At 45.1% G+C, this 15,631-nt stretch overlaps 1 protein-coding gene across 2 annotated transcripts in view; it reads right to left on the bottom strand.

The window, feature by feature from the left end:
* Positions 1-15,631, bottom strand: part of LOC147724892 (transmembrane protein 276-like) — a 95,239-nt gene that overhangs the window by 65,286 nt on the left and 14,322 nt on the right. For both annotated transcript variants that reach the window (XR_015309940.1, XM_086966416.1), the window contains exon 2: positions 14,273-14,378. Coding sequence is in view for 1 of the 2 variants with exons in the window: in XM_086966416.1 (XP_086822542.1) it covers positions 14,273-14,362 (90 nt within the window). In the remaining variant the exon portion in view is untranslated. The remainder of the gene's footprint in view (positions 1-14,272; positions 14,379-15,631) is intronic.

Raw genomic sequence — 15,631 nt, 5'->3', positions numbered from 1 at the left:
AATTGTAGGTCATAAATTGTTGATTTAAAATAGTTTTTCAAAGTTTTTCTTTGCATTCGAAGAAGAGAGATGGGCCTTAGCTTGGACAGAGTGGTTGGGTCCGTCAAGGGTTTCTTTGGTACAGATTTGACAATTTGCCAGTTTCCACTCGGAGGGAACTACTGCTTCCACAAGTGAAGTGTTTAGGATGTGATTAATAATGGGATGTACCACATCAATGGCTGCATGTATACAGATGGAGGGCATGGATCGAGCATAGATTCTGATTTACATGTCAAGATGTCTTGACGAGAATGTACTAAAGAGATCTCCAGAAATTGGATTAGTCCTACCTTTGGGATAATATTGACAACAGGTGTGGGGGCGGATCTTTTGAGAAGTTGTTCATTAAAGCTGAACTAAAGCCCTATTGGATGGTGGGTCTCTTACCTTAAACAAATGATGGGATTTTTTCACAAAGAGCCTGGGAGGGAGCAATATCCCTGGCAAGTGCTTTGCGTTGAAGAAAAATATTTGCGACATTAAAGATGGCTTTTGAATCGCACCGGGCCCTCCTCTATTTTTAAAGTGCTGTAGCATTTTTTGCTTCCTTGATCGCCTTGTGATATGCTTTTTTGGACAGCCCTAAATTGATCAAGATCATCTTGTTTATAGGCTAAATGCCATCTTCGCTCTAGTAATTTGCAGTAGTGCTTTGACTCAGGTAGTGGTGAAGAAAATCTAGGGGCTGACACTTTTGAACAACATTTCTTGGAATGAGCGACAAGCTAATCTTGTGGCAGAGTTTAGGATTTAGTTGTTAAATGAGTCAAGGTTCTAACCAAGTTTTCCAAGCGGGGTGGTGCTGATAAGACCGGAGACTAAATTAGGGTCAGCTTTCATTGCTCTCCACTTGCGAATCTTGAGGTTCATATCATTCTGATGCTCGTGTGAGTTATGTCTGATAATAGCCAGTTTGAATACAATTAGGCTGTGATCTGACCAAGGTTGAAAAATAGGGTCTTCCATGGTAGCCCAGGGTAATTTGAGTATATTTTGTCAAGAGTGTGGCCTAACAAATGGGTGGAAGCAGTTACCCTTTAGTAGATCCCTAGTATTCCAAAGCTATCTCACAAGTTGATAACTTCAGGGTTAGATGAGTCATCAAAATGAAAATTAAAATCTCCTAGAACAGTGATGGCCCGCTGCAGCTTACGACCTTTACATGTGGCCCCGGTGAACAGTAGCTTGAGCTGCTGTTCAGTTGTTAAGCACTAATATTCAGGACAAAATGTTAGATAAACGGGAAAGCCTTTATTAATCAGCAAATAAATGCTTGCCTGTTTAATTACCATGATTTCAGACCTCCTTACACAATCCCTGACCCGTCCAGTCCCCCTAAAGCCACCTTGCTGGCATCAGTACGGCCCTCGGTCTCACTACAATGTTCTTGAGTACCCATGTCCTAGAACTATATAGTTGGCGTAATGAACTAGGGAAGAAATAAATGTTTCCACTAGCATGGTGAGGAAAGATGTTCTGGGACCAGCAGGACCATGCAACCTGCAATCGACTGAGAAGGGTTGACTTTAAGGCAAAAGCCTAAGTTCTCAGCTCCTTTGAGGAGGACAAGGTCAAAGGAACAGTGCCATGTGTTCCGAAAAATAATAGCTATTCAGCCCCCACAGCCATCCTCTGTATCATGCTGGATCATTCTAAACCCCGGGAGGAGAGCAATCGCAATACCAGGATTAGCCCAGAGCTTTAACCATGTTTCAGTAATGAATAAAACTTCGAGTTGGTTGTCAATGATGAAGTTATGCACTTACATGAACGCATTCGAGAAAAAACATCCTACAGAAGGAACCATGGAAATCGAACATCCAATTATATGTACGTTTCATAGACATATTCGTAATTTGGAAAGGATCGAAAGAAACTCTATACAGCCAGATAACACAATTAAATGACGTGGATGAGAGAAGAACAGTGCCATGTGTTCCGAAAAATAATAGCTATTCAGCCCCCACAGCCATCCTCTGTATCATGCTGGATCATTCTAAACCCCGGGAGGAGAGCAATCGCAATACCAGGATTAGCCCAGAGCTTTAACCATGTTTCAGTAATGAATAAAACTTCGAGTTGGTTGTCAATGATGAAGTTATGCACTTACATGAACGCATTCGAGAAAAAACATCCTACAGAAGGAACCATGGAAATCGAACATCCAATTATATGTACGTTTCATAGACATATTCGTAATTTGGAAAGGATCGAAAGAAACTCTATACAGCCAGATAACACAATTAAATGACGTGGATGAGAGAATTCAATTCATGTGGGAAATTCAAGAAGACACCATCCACTTTCTGGATGTAGAAATAACGAAGAAATCAACAGGATTCACCACCACCATCTTCAGAAAACCAACCGACAGAAATAATATTTTGAGATACGAGAGCCACCACCCTCCGTCATTAAAAGAACATCCACCATATTCACAATTATTAAGGGTAAAGCGTGTGGTCTCGGAACCCGAAGCACAACAAACACAAATGAAACTCATGTTATCCCGTTTTAAACAAAGAGGATACCCCGAACAAACTTTGCATAGATCTGAACAAAGAGCACAGCTTAAATCCAGAGAAGATCTCCTTAAAACAAGCAAACACAAATCAGAACAACGCATTACATGCGTCTCTAAATTCTCAACCATGAGTGGTCATTTCAAAAAAGTAATTAGAAAGCATTGGGCCTTGTTGCAAGCAGAACCGGATTTTCAAACATCGTTTATCCGCGAACCATTATTTGCCCACACAACAGATCAAAAAACATAGGAGAACTACTCAAAACACCTAAAGACACACAAACAACAAAAAACTTCTCGGGAACTCAACCATGTCACAACTGGAACAATTGCAATAATATAATGAGAGGATCGGTCATCACACACCCTACCAAAGGAAATAACATAACACTCAAAGTTAATGCAACTTGTGATACTACCAACACCATTTACATGTTGAAATGCCCATGTGGCAAAGCCTACATAGGCCAAACTGAAAGAAAACTCAAGGTTCGTCTTAACGAACACAAAAGTAACATCAGGACAAAAATTATGAAATCAACCATAGCTTCCCATTTTTTAGAAGCTAATCACCAAATCAGTCAACTGAGAGCATGCATTATTGAGACTGTAGAAAAAAGAGAAGGCATGGACAATAAGAAAATGTTGTTGAAAAGGGAAAATCACTGCATTTATTTTCTTAATACGCTGAAACCCCATGGGTTAAATGAGCGGGTTGAATTTTTTGTGTTATTTGTAATCATGAGTAAATGTATTACCATATCTGATCCTTTCTGCACCCTACAAGGCGATCACCTAACTGTACTATCCATAAGCCATAATACATTCTCACTATACGAAAACCATATTACAACATGACATATCCGGCCGCCATACGGTTTCTCATAATTCCGTTCTGACATCCACTATCTATACTACTATCATAAAGAGAGAACACAAACCTTTGAGCCAGGTAAACTCTAAAAGTACACCACCAATCAAAACACCCAAGACATCTTTGAAAACCTCAGGGCAAGCAGAAGGACATAGGCTATTAAAAGTAAAAAATATACATTGTTTAAAAAATTTCGAAATAAAAATAAAGTAGTCCCTTGCAAGTAGCGCCGGCCGCGACGTCTGCGTGATGACATCATTTGCGTTTGCGCTCCCTGGCAACACTTCCGGAAATGGCGACCTGCTTGCTGCTGGGCAAGGTGGCAGCCTGTGCGGGCGGGGCGCATGGAGAGTGGCGGCCTGTGCGGGCGGGGCACCTGGAGAGTGGTGGCCTGCGCGGGCGGGGCGCCTGGAGAGTGGAGGCCTGTGCGGGCGGGGCGCCTGGAGAGTGGAGGCCTGTGCGAGCGGGGCGCCTGGAGAGTGGCGGCCTGTGCGGGTGGGGCACCTGGAGCGGGACCAGCGGCTCAGGTAAGGATCAGGCTCTCCAGGACACGGGCAGGAGGGCGCCGGGACGGGAGGGGGCCAGGGTGGGAGGGGGCCGGGGGCAGAAGTGCACGCAAGCCTCAAATGCTGCCCCCAGCCCCTTTCTGCCCCAGGCAACGCTGAGGGCGGGGGGGGGGGGGGGGGGGGAGATGGGGGGGGGGGGTCGGCTGCTAGTTTAACTATACACTTCCGTACACACGGCTCATGATAAGCCCATACACTTTTTCTTTAGACCATAACTTTATTAACTAACTCGACCCTGAACACAGGGATATCCTATCTCCATATCTACAACCCACGACGCCATAAGCGTCGTGACGTTCAGAGCGCGAAGCGTAAGCTGATCCTCGGCAGAGACGAACTTCATGCCGAACAGGGTAAGAGACCGCTAACACCTAATGAGAACCGTGGAAGAAACGGAAACCATTTCCAGCTTTTGGAAATGTTTAAACAATAACTATCTGTTTCAGAAAATCATTAGCGTTTAACATTCCCACACATACGATAGATAAGGCGGTTCCCCGACAGGAAAACGCTATCTTTAAAAACAAACAGCACGCAATCCCAACAGCAGGGGCATAATGCGGTAACGGGAGAGACAAACACCCAGGACACTATGATCACGTTTAGTGACCATTTCCATTGTACAGACCTCATAAACCCACCGATTATCATTCATAGAAACATTGTTTTTAAAGTAGCTTGACAATGATAGATATATGCATTTAAGGGTAGAGAATTTCGTTCTTGTATGTGTAATATTTGAATATATGCTGTTTGTTTCACAGATATTCCCTTGATAAAGGCACTGTGTTTGCCGAAATGCATTGGGATGGATGAATATAAAAGAAAGCAAAATAAGATAGCCATTTATAAAGGAATATATGGCACTTGGCTAAAAGATAACCAATGTGAAGCGGAACATTGAAAATAAAGAAGCCATTCAATTAAAGCAGAAAAGTCTACTTGTTTATTGGATCGCCAAATAACAGATCATAAATTAAGCTGGATACACAGCACCACTAACTAGTGCCCCGAGAGCCAGTCCAAAACGGTGTTTGAACTGCAACCCAGCGCTATATTGCATACACTCCTGAGTGGGGAGTGATTCCCAGCAGCACAGCATATCAGTTAAACCTACCATTTTGAAAACAAGGAAGTGCACGCCAATCACTTTTGAGTTAGTCTAAAGTAGTGTTACTGGAGTAATAAGTGTGAGCTAGTGGGGAATAGTGCTCTCCTAATGCCAAGATAGGCCTGCCATCAAACTAGGTAAATACCCAGAGGGCCTCTTTCTGTTGTCATGATGGATTCATAACTCTAAGCTTCCAAGACTCATTTCATTTACATTTCGAACCTTGCTTATGTTTTCACGAAGCGGTACAAAAGGGGATGGTGATGGACGGAGCACCTAAACCAATCAAACCCTCACACCCAGTCAACAGATCTGGGTTTAATACATCACCGTTCTTTAACCCACTCTGCCACCCCAGTTCAGACATGGCCATATGCAAATCAGTCTGACCCTGTGCCTCATGGGAACAGACCAGCCCGAACTACCAAGCCATGCCTTTTCTGGACCGGAAACAAGCTTCCTAGGACCGGTTTCTGGCATTTCAGCCGTCTTCAGCCAGGCTTGCTTGAATCCAGTGGCAAAGTGAGCAAGGGACTCATGTCTGAGCATACCCTGCCAAATTCTGGCAAACAAAGCGGAACAAAAGGGGGTGGTGATGGACGGAGCATCTGAACCAATCAAACACTCACACCCAGTCAACAGATCTGGGTTTAATCCATCATCATTCTTTAGCCCATGAGGCACAGGGTCAAGACTGATTTGCATATGGCCATGTCTGAACTGGGGTGGCTTGGTGAGCAAAATAACGATGGATTAAACCCAGATCTGTGACTGGGGGTGAATCTTTTGCCATTGTGCAACATTCCGTCCATCATCTTGTGTGTTTTGCTGTTCACCCTGTGTGGGAAGGGTATGCCCAGACGTGTGTCCCTTGCTCACTACGCCACTGGAGTCAAGCTATCCTGGCTGAAGACGGCTGATAGCCAGAAACCGGTCCTAGGATGCTTGATTCCGGTCTAGGGAAGACATGGCTTGGCAGTTCGGGCTGGACTGTTCCCATGAGGCACAGGGTCAAGATTGATTTGCATATGGCCATGTCTGAACTGGGGTGGCTTGGTGAGCAAAATAACAATGGACTAAACCCAGATCTGTGACTGGGGGTGAATGTTTTGCCATTGTGCAACATTCCGTCCATCATCTTGTGTGTTTTGTCTTCACTAAGCTATACTCGTGGAAGAGCTCCATCAGTTTGAGCAAAACGCGTGCCCAGAGATTCTACTGCACTGGTTCAGATGACCAACAATGGTAGTTACTGATGCAAAACCACAGAAAAAAGCATCAGTACTTTATGTAATTCACACATCCGCATGGATGTATTTCTACCATTAAAAAAAGAAAATATTTGCCTGGCTGGATTTGTATCTTTGAAGCATTGATCCTTTGCACTTTGAATACTTATAATTGGAGCTGCCTCAGCTTTCTTCTTTATTATTCATGTTTACATTTTTCAGCACAAATGTTGCCCACAAAGTAGGCATCCGAGCCCTGAGAGAAGAACAACAGCACTTAAAGGTGTAGAAAATAAAGGTGCAGTGAAAAGCCCAGTTTTCAGTATCTTTTTGAAACAGATGAGAGAGGAGGTCTTCTTGTCAGAGGAAGAGTGTTGCAGGCTTTACCTGGCAGGAGGGTGAAGGTGCAGCCTCTGGCGCATGTGCGGAAGGATGACCAGAAGAACGACAGAGGTGGATCTCAGTGGTCTATCTAGCAAGTTAAAGACAAACCAATCAACGAGATCAGACGGACCAGAGTTGCTTAAGGCTTTAGTGACCAGACACGTGTTTTATTCCAGCGCAGCTGCTGTTCTGCATGGCTAAAGGTTACTAGGGTAAAGGAGAGTGGGGTGGAGTGTTGTAAAGGGAAGTAGAGTTGAGTGTTATGGGCTGGTGTAGAGCCGAGTGGAGTAGAATATCTGAGTGGAGGAGAGTGTCGTGGAGTGGCACAGAACTTCGTGGTGTAGAGTGTTATAGAACAGAGAAGCACAGAGCGGAGTAGATTGCCGTTGAGTGGAGTGGCATTGAGTGGAGTAATATAAGAGAGTGGAATGGCAGAGTGGAGCAGACTGTGGTAAGAGTCGAGTGCCATAGAGTGCCACAGAGTGGAGCTGAGTAGTGCGTCATAGAATAGAGTGGAGTAAAGCGGCATGGAGTGACTTTGAGGGAGGTGCATAGAGCACAGTAGAGTGGAGTAGTGTTGCAGAGGAGCATAGAGTGGAGTAGAGTGTTGTAGATTGGAGTGTCACAGAATGGAGTAGAGTGTCATACAGTTGAGTAAAGTTTAATGCAGTACAGCGCCACATAGTAGAGTATTGTAAAGTGGAGTGCCGTACAGTGGCCTAGGGTGAAGTGGCATAAAGTACAGTGGTGCAGAGTAGATTGGTGTAGAGTGCAAAAGAGTGGAGCTGAGTAGTGCGTCATAGAATAGAGTGGAGTAAAGCGGCATGGAGTGACTTTGAGGGAGGTGCATAGAGCACAGTAGAGTGGAGTAGTGTTGCAGAGGAGCATAGAGTGGAGTAGAGTGTTGTAGATTGGAGTGTCACAGAATGAAGTAGAGTGTCATACAGTTGAGTAGAGTTTAATGCAGTACAGCGCCACATAGTAGAGTATTGTAAAGTGGAGTGCCGTACAGTGGCCTAGGGTGAAGTGGCATAAAGTACAGTGGTGCAGAATAGATTGGTGTAGAGTGCAGTGACAGAGTGCAATAGTTTTGAGTAAAGTGGCGTAGAGTGCATTGGTGTTGAGTGCAGTGATGCAGAATAGAGTGGTGCAGAGTATATTGCAGTGGCGTAGAGTTCAGTGGTGTAGAGTAAATTGTTGTAGAGTGCATTGAATTGGCATAGAGAGGAGTAGTGCAGGGTAGAGTGCAGAGGTGCAGTATAGAGTGGGGTGAAGTGCAGTAATGCAGAACAGATTAGAGTGGCGTGAAGTGATGCCAAATGTAGTGGCAAAGAGTACATTGGTGTACAGTGGAGTGGCCTAGAGTTGAGTGACGCAGTGGAACAGAGCGCAGTTTCATAGAGTACAGAGGTGCAGAGAGCAGTGGCAAAGAGTACAGTGGTGCAGAGTAGAACAGTGTGGCATAGAGTGCAGTGGCATACAGCACCATGGTTTATAGTGACATAGGATTCAGTGTAGAGTGGTGCATCGGTTTAGAGTAAAGTGCTGTGGAGTGCATTGGCATAGATTGCAGTGGTGCAGAGTAGGGTGGAGTGGTGCCGGGTGCAGTGGCGTAGAGTAGATTGTTTGTGTGGAGTAGAGTGGAGTGGCATAGAGTGCAGAGTAGATTAGGGTGCCACAGAGTGCCCTGGCATTGAGTGAAGGTGTACAGAGTAGAGTGTATTGGCGTAGTGTACAGATTGTTGGAGTGCAGTGTTGCTGAGTAGAGCGGCATAGAGTGGAGGGGCGCAGAGTGCAATGGTGAAGTAGCGAAGAGTGCAGTAGTGCATAGTAGAGTCGTGTGGGGCAGACTGCATTGGCATAGAGCAGAGTGGGCTAGAGTGAGGCATGGAGTGGTGCAGTAAGGTCTGTAAATGTCATCACCTAGTGTAGTGATTTGCTAATTCTGATATATTCAGAAATATTTGCAGTTTTTTTACCGACATTTAAATTGTTTGTGCTTGAGAAAAAAACATTGTACGCCTTCCTCCAGCACACCCCCAGTAGCCAACATGAATGTCACATAAATCCTCTCACTTTGAGGCCAGACAAGGAAAAGTAAACACCAAGCTCCCTGGAAGACAGAGCCTGACATTTGACCTTTGTCTTTGAATACAGAGCAAATATGGCAAGATAAGAACAAGATTTAAAGGCCCGTTTACAGAAAGCGAGGTCTGGTGGAATACAGTAAATAGGATTTGGGAAACGGAAGGGACGAACTCAAGCTGGACAGCCTAAAACAAATAGAGGCAGCAAACAGAAAACAAGCAAATGCGAGTTACCACCCACAAGGCCAATGGTAAGCAACAGGCGGACTGCATTCCCAGGGAAACTTTCAGAATGTCCACAAGATTGTGTTAGCAAAGGTAGGCTTTGGCCTAAAATGAATCAATTTGCAAGGGGCAGCCAGTGCAACGTAGCAAGATGAGGGGTGACAAGAGGCTCGGGGGAAGGAATAGGATGACGAGAGCAGTTTCATTCTGTACCATTTAAAGATAATGAATAAGAGGAGCTGAATACACTAGGTATAAAGAGTAGCATTAATCAAGCCCAGAGGTGATTTATTAGTGTGTTACTGTTCTTTGAATGTGCAAAGGAAGAAAGATAAAGACACTTTCGAGCACTTTAATCAAGAAAACGCAGATAGCTGCGACTTGGTTGATTTTTGGGGCAAAGGCCATTTTTAGTCAAATAGAACACCAAGGTTTTGGAGCAAGGGTGCAGGAGAGGGAAGAATGCCTAATTCTGGTAACCACTATGATGAGAACCAAAGTGCTGTGTCCTTACCAAAGTGGGTGACCTCAGTTTTATGGCCTTTGAGTTTCTACTGCAGTTATGTTATGTTATGAAAATATTTCTAGAGCGCGCTATCACCGATTGGTTTCTTGGCGCTGTGATCAGCAGTAACATGGACATAGAGGAGGGGTGTGTTTATTGAAATGCTTGTCTGAAGAGCCAGGTCTTCAAGGCTTTCCGGAAAGAGAGGAGGTCTTGACAACTCCGGATCTCCACGGGGAGAGAATTCCACAAGCAGGAAGCGAGGGTAGCAAACCTACGGCCTCCTGCGCGCTTTAGTTTGAAAGAAGGCGTCTGCAGGAGGCTCAGGTGGAGTGAGCGTAGGTTGCGGGAAGGGGTGTATCTGGAGATCAGGTGGTTGATGAATGATGGGCTTTTACAGTAGAGGGACTTGAAGATTATGCAGCCAGTCTTAAAGGCACAGCGCTGGGCTACTGGGAGCCAATGTAATTTCCTTAGGAGGGGGGTAGCTGCCTGGCGCCTTGGTTGGTTCAGGATTAGCTTTGCGGCATGGTTCTGTACCATCTGGAGTCGCTTAACTAGGTAGTTGGGAAGACTTAGGTAGATAGCATTCTCGTAGTCCAGATGGGACAGTACAGTGGAAATCACAACCTGGGTGATTGCCTCGGGTGTAAGCAGACGACGTACCTTCCTGATTTTTTTCAGTTGGAAGAAGCACATGGAGACCACCTGACCTACTTGCGTTTTTAGAGACAGGTCCACAGTGACTCCAAGTGTTTTAGCTGACAAGGAGGGCGTTGGAGCTTGGCCCAGTTCAGAAGGCCAGTAGTGTGGGCCCCAGTACTTGCCGCTATCGCCTGTCAGGACTAGCTCGGTTTTACCCGGATTTAGTTTGAGCTGGTTCTGGTCCATCCAGGTTTTAATAAAGCTCATGGTAGACTGGAAGTGCCGTATGGAGTCTTCGGTGTTGTCGATGGTAAAAAGCAGTTGTAAGTCATCTGCGTAGTTGAAGACTCTCACCTGATTGTCTCTTAAGGTCTGAATCAGGGGGAGTATGTAAAGATTAAATAAGTGGGGAGACAGGGAGGAGCCCTGTGGCACTCCGCAGGTGATGGCCTGTTTGGCACCCATTAGGTCACCAAGGCGTAGAGTTTGGTTACGGTCTGTCAGGAAGGATCTCAGCCAACAGGCTGCTAGGTCAGCCTGTTATGCTAGTTTGCGGTCAGCCAGCGAGAGACGACAAACAAGCCGTATTTCAATGCATCTTGCAGTAAAGATGATTTTCCAGGGATAATAAGCACAATGTTGATTATCATCTGCATATACAGTAATGAAAAAGAAGGTGGCAGGGAGTCTAATGTAGAGACATAAATTTTGAAGAGGGTTGGCTTGAGCAATGGCGATACTGGTGAAAGTGGTTGGATCATTGTTTTGAGAGACAGCTACATTTTGGGGAGCAACCATGGGATTGTGAGAGCTCACACTGGTCTGGTGATAACTCCTCGTGTCTAGATTATTAGGATTATGCCAATAATTGAACTGGATCAGGAACCCCCAAAAATGGAAATGGCGGAAGACTGAAAAGATGAAAGGGCAGAGGCCTCGAAATTCTTCTGTGGCGAGTTCTACTTTTGCTAAAAGAAAATCCCCTTCAAGCAAACAGTAAATGTTATCACTTAAAATAATGTCATTATCACTATCATTCTGACACAGCTGTACCAGAGAGGAACCCCTTAAAATGGGGACATAATATTGTTTCAGTAGTCCTTAACGCAAAGCATAGCTTCAGGGATGGATACTGCTTATTAGAGAGGGCACAATAATAAACACAGAGACACAGAAATGCGCACACAAACACATGCACTCAAGGCTCTTACTTGTCTCAGTTATGGATCCAGACCCACCTCTCCTCAGCTCCTGGGCTGAACCTGCACCCAACACACACATTTTCACTCTGGCTCCTGTAGCCAGCACTTCAATGAGTCGACAGTGGGTCCTACTCTAGCTACTGTTGGCAATCCTGTTGATCTGCCCATTGTTTACCCTCATTGTGTGACTGACAAGCAGGAGCTACAACATGACAAATCTCTGTGACGGCTAGATTGAGAGTGGAGACAGTCATGGGGCAGACCCAGAGAGCCTGCCCTGGGTTTGGCTGGTTGCCATTCTAAGGGTTTTAAGGTAAGCAGCGATGCCTTCTCTAAACAGCACATATCCACTCAATGAGGATTTGGCTTTAGCTCTGAGGGTTACTTCTAGGGTGCTAGAGAGCTACAAGTAGCTCCCAGGCTTCTCGTTGGAAACCCCATTGCCTGGGAGACTGACTGCAACCGACCGCTCAGAAAGAAGGCAAACCACTTGAGTGCCTTCAGGGGAATTTGTATCTCATGCAGTCTGGAAATGAGTGTGGGATGGGATGCTGAATCAGACGCACCATACAGGCTGAATAGAATTAGTGCTGCACGGCTGCCTTAATCAAGGTGTGTCAGATACGTTCAGTGGCTGCTAACAGTGTGGTTTTGGTGCTGTGCCCTGGGTGAAAACCACAATGGGTGCGGTTTTGAAAATTATTGTGCTCCAGATAACAAGATAATTGGCTGTTGACGCGTTTCTCAAAGATTTTGGAAGGGTAGGGCAGCAACGAGGTGGGATGATAGTTTTGGAGGAATTTGCAGAGAGTTTCTACAGTAAGAGATGACAATAGCATGCTCCCATTTGGACGACAAAGTGGCCGATGCTGAGAAAGCATCACAAATGCGGGGACAGGCAAGGTTGATGATTTTGGGGGCTAGGTTAATGGTGTGAGGAGGGAATGGGTCGAGAGGGGAGCCGGCTTTTTATAGCGAGAGGAGAGCGGTGACACATCCAGACTCGTCAAAGCAAAATTCAGGAAGGGATGGGCCCTGGAAGGGAGAGGCTGACTCTTCGATGAATAAAAAGGTTATCGGAAGTTCAGCAGAAACGTTGGCTTGAATTGAGATCTTATCATGCAAAAGGTGGAGAAGTCATTGCATCGATCTGCAAGAGAATGACAACATTAATAAATACAGAAAGCTGGAGAAATCTCCTGATGTTGGAGAAGACTGTGGGGAGAATTACTAGTTGCAGGAACTGTAAAGGAAAAGAAGATCTGTGAGCTGCTCTGGTAACTTTGTTATCTTTTGAGGGCGACATAGTGAATAGACTTTGCTTCAGCTCAGTATGAGGTGCTCCTCAAACATTCTAGGTTTTCGCAACTTCTCATAGCGATAGGAACATCTTCCATGCACCAAAGGAAAGAGGGCTTGGGTCGGCGAGGACAAAAATTATGGATGTGGTCAATTGTATTTGAGGCAACTGAGAATCACTTATTCTAAGAACTGGTGAAAGTGGCTGGATCATTGTTTTTAGAGACAGCATCATTTGGAGAGCAACCATGAGATTGTCAGAGCTCACACTGGTCCGGTGATAACTCCTCATGTCTGGATTATTAGGATTATGCCAATGGTTGTACTGGAAATGGAAGCAGAAAGAACTGGCCACAAGACCAGATAGGAGGTCAGCGGAGTGAATCTAGGGGGAGTTGAAGAAAATCTGATATGGGGTGTTTCCTGTGGGGTGGGTGGGGGAGGAAATCAAGTGACAGAGGGACTAATATTTCAACAAGCGCCATGGAGGCAGCATCATGGGGACTGTATGTGGTAACTAAAGTGCTTTACGGTGCACAAATTGCAGAATCTGAGGGTGTAGGGGGCTATGTATTCTGAAAAAGATGCTGCAAATTGGGGTTTGGGACCTGGATGGTGCAATGCCAAGGCAGGCGAGAAAATGGCGTTTGAATTGAAAGAAATAGTAAAGAGAAGACTTTTGCAAAAAGGGGTTGGAGGCTTTCGACTAGGGAAAACTTTAAGGAGGAGTGGTAGAAAATAGCTAATACACCATTCAATTTATCCTGACGATTGTACTTCAGTATAGAGTAGCCAACGGAAATGGCAAAGGGAATTTTCAGGTGGGAAGTGTCCTTTATGCAAGTTTCTGTGGGAAATTCTATATTAAGTTGTGCTGTTTCCAGTGGATCGAAGATATCCTAGTGCCTTCTGTAAAGCACAACTTAGGTGCCACCTTGTTATTTTTACCAGCGTTAATAGGGAATTTGCCATCTAGCCTATTTCATGCACTAAATTGCAGGACTTTCATTGGGGACCAAGTAATGGTGTGTGCCTGCCACTAGTTGTGATACACTGGTTACACATGATTTCTAGGAGAGGTCTGTTGTGTGACTGTAGATAGTGGGACAACAGAAGCGTGCCTGGAGGGATCCTTTCGAGACATGGATGACTTGGGACTGGCATTGGCCAAGCTGTACATGTTGACAATAATGATCAGGGAACGACGAGAACTAGATTGTGGCTGAATCTGATATAGGGCCAAACTGGATACTTGGTTCAAACAGACATATGGCCCAACTGGACATGCGCGTTACAGAAGACTCAAACATCTTGCTTTGTAACGTTACATTTAACATATATAGTTGTCATTTCAAACTTCGTGAACTACAACAGGGGCTAACTTCAGAGAAGATCTCAAACCGAAGGGCACTAGGTAAGAAATCCAACCACACTGCGTGTAGAATGTGGGGTCTCTTTACAAACTATATTATGAACTATTTGAACTCTACATTAAAAGCTGATAACGGTCTAGAATCCTCCCATTCATTCTGCTAGCCGCTCCTGCCACGGTCTTAAAGGACTCCACTTTTCCACTCACCTCAAAAGTGCGAACCGCTGAGTGGACAGCCACAGTGGACAAAAGAACATGCGAGACAGCAGTGGTCCATTCCGGATGGAGGCCGGACATGGTGGCCTGACAGCTGCTAGAGAAAAGGAGGACAGCAGAGGCTCACTCTACAAGAGGAAACAGCTGCACAAATCAATACAAACCCTTATTGGTGAATAGTAGGCCCTGTAACACACCACCTAGACATACAATAAACATACTGCCCAGTTAAGAAATGTTCTGTACCGGTTCCAGCGTAAAATCTCCTATTCAGTGTCTTTGAACTTACAGTTCTTCTCACTTTATGATGTCTAGCCAAAAGTAAAGTATATACAGATCTGTTCTGGGCCAAGAGAGGTGTATGTTTGGAATATCACACAGGAAGCCTGAAGTCATTTCTACTTCCCATGACCCACCCGCCCACATGTTGTACTTCTATGTCCCTCCAACCCAAAGCTTCCAATACACTGGACTTCCTTCTTCAATGGTTCTCATTAAATGCCAGTTCTTGCCCAGATGGAGGTGTACGATTCATGATCCACAGCCCTTCCCTAATAAGAATAACATGCTGAATCCTACTTGTGCCAGACCACACAGTTTTTTAAAACCACAGATCTTTCAGCACCTTAGGGCCAAAACCCCATCCTGCCAGCACCCCTGGGTCACTCAGTGAAAACGGCAAGTGAAGTATCCTCTACCCAAGTTACTTGATTACAAACAGGTGATAGACTTACACTTCACGCCCTTCCCTCTATGGTCCACTTTAACTAAATGCATTATTCTTTAAATGGGAGATATTTTCATTACCTTGTTTAATCACTCTTAACTCTAGTACTCCGGCACAACACTTCTAGAGTGGCGAATCCATCTTCATTCTGTGTCCTCACAATGCCCACCCCCCTTTTTTTAAAGACTTTCTTCCTTGTCTCCTGCTTATGTCACACTCCGAAAAAACACTTGCTCAATCATTTCTGGCCATCCTCAGTCTGCCGAAATATTATGGGGGTTTCTAGCCACGGGTAGGGTGTTTTACCTCTCTCCAAAAAGTAAGGCAGAGAGAAGAAACAATTGATCTAGTCCTGAAGGGAATCTTAGTTAAACCCCTGGAACTTAGGCACGCTTGTAATTTCCCTGTGGAAGAAGACATTTTCAGCACGTTTTCTTAAATTTGCATTCAAAGCTAGTGGTTTCAACATTTCCTACAGTCCATCGAACCCTCTTCAGGTGTTCCCTTAGCTCTTCTGGTAGACCATGATGGGAAGCTTCTTCGCCCTCACTGACGCACATTAAGTTGACTCCCATTTGGATGGTTAGAGGGGCTGACCTGGTCAGTTAGACAATTTGTCAACA

The sequence above is a fragment of the Lissotriton vulgaris genome, chromosome 4_1, assembly GCF_964263255.1.
Source record: "Lissotriton vulgaris chromosome 4_1, aLisVul1.2, whole genome shotgun sequence".
Lineage (NCBI taxonomy): Eukaryota > Metazoa > Chordata > Amphibia > Caudata > Salamandridae > Lissotriton > Lissotriton vulgaris.
The sequence above is the reverse complement of the archived record's forward strand: the minus strand, read 5'-3'. Positions and strand labels throughout refer to the sequence as shown.